Source organism: Sorghum bicolor, chromosome 3, assembly GCF_000003195.3.
Source record: "Sorghum bicolor cultivar BTx623 chromosome 3, Sorghum_bicolor_NCBIv3, whole genome shotgun sequence".
Lineage (NCBI taxonomy): Eukaryota > Viridiplantae > Streptophyta > Magnoliopsida > Poales > Poaceae > Sorghum > Sorghum bicolor.
This window is the reverse complement of record NC_012872.2, coordinates 67,095,400-67,096,951: the sequence shown is the minus strand read 5'-3', so window position 1 is coordinate 67,096,951 and position 1,552 is coordinate 67,095,400. Positions and strand designations below refer to the sequence as shown.

General features: G+C 54.4%; 1 protein-coding gene across 1 annotated transcript in view; it reads left to right on the top strand.

Annotated features, from left to right (window-relative positions):
- The window catches only part of LOC8058887 (fasciclin-like arabinogalactan protein 4), a 1,769-nt gene extending 491 nt beyond the window's left edge, over positions 1 to 1,278 (top strand). The window contains exon 1 of the mRNA XM_002458698.2: positions 1 to 1,278. This exon is cut by the window's left edge and continues 491 nt beyond it. Within this exon, the coding sequence (XP_002458743.1) occupies positions 1 to 1,023 (1,023 nt within the window). The 3' untranslated portion in view covers positions 1,024 to 1,278.

Genomic DNA, 1,552 nt, shown 5'->3' with positions numbered 1-1,552 from the left:
GCTGGCGCCGGCGCCGACATCGCCGACGTGCTGAGGTACCACGTCCTTCTGGAGTACCTCTCCCCGTCCGACCTCGCCCACCTCTCCCCCTCCGGGAAGCTCGTGACGACGCTGTTTCAGACCACGGGCCGCGCACCCTCCGACTTCGGCGCCGTCAACCTCACCCTGGGGGCCAACTCCACTGTCGTGGTCCGCTCGCCGGCGCCGACACCGGGATCGAATGCCACGGTCCTCGGCGCCGTGACCGCGGTTCCGTACAATCTCAGCGTGCTCGCGGTGGGTGGCCTTATCCTACCCTCCGGATTCGACCTCGCGGCCTCTGAAACCCGCCCGCCACCGCCGGTGAACATCACCCGGGTTCTCACCGACGCGCGGGGGTTCAACGTGGCGGCCTCCATGCTGCAGGCTTCCGGTGTGGCGAGTGAGTTTGAGGCCGACGAGCACGGTGCTGGAATCACCGTCTTCGTCCCCACCGACGACGCCTTTGCCGGCCTCCCTGCCACCGACCGCCTCCAGTCCCTACCCGCTGAGCGCAAGGCCGTCGTGCTCCGCTTCCATGTGCTGCACTCTTACTACCCGCTGGGTTCCCTTGAGTCCATCGTGAACCCTGTCCAGCCCACTCTCGCGACAGAGCACACTGAGGCTGGCCACTTCACCCTAAACATAACCCGTGTCAATGGCTCCATTGCCATTGACACAGGCATCGTGCAGGCATCCATCACCCGCACAGTGTTCGACCAAAATCCTGTGGCAGTCTTTGCCGTCTCCAAGGTTCTACTGCCCAAGGAAATGTTCAGTCGGGGGGATTCCGGCAGCACTGCCATTGTGCCACCTTCGGTTGCGATGGCGCCCGGCGACACCAGCAGCGAGCAGACACCACAGACGAGGCTCTCATCCCCGCCTGACCTCCACGGCGAAGATAGCGAGTCGTCGGCTGCTTTGGCGACAGCAAAGGGGGCTTCTTGGTGGCGTATAGGACTCATGTATCTACAGCTGCATCTATTATTTCTATCTCTGGTATGAGATTCTGGTCGTGCTTGTTGCTTGCTTCTTTGTGCTCAGTTTTTGTACTTCTTACTGTCTAGAATGTCTACACCGGGAAAGTAATGGATTGGGGAGAGAATTCCGTAGATGCAAAGTAGCAAAAAAAATTAGTTGCTTCACCTGATTATTCTATTTTGTTTTCATTTTGTCATGTGGCAAAGGGAAATAATATCATGTGTACAAATCTATGGAGCCCTTTTGCTCCACAATGAATAGTATTTTCTATTTTGATCATCCTTCTCTTTTTATTTGTGCTTGAACTCAACTTTGGAGGTTAAAGTGGGGGGATTTTGCATCAGATTAGATCTGAAGGAGTGAATTCGATAGAGCTGGATTAATAGGGTGAGGGGATATATCACCATGGAATGTATAGGCAGTTGCTATCCAAGCTGAGCTTTTCATGATCTTGCAATGCTGTTATGGTATGAATACTCATAATAGAACTAAGTTACTCTACTGTGTTAGAATTAGATCATTTGACGATTTTGACTCTAGTGGCAGAATGACA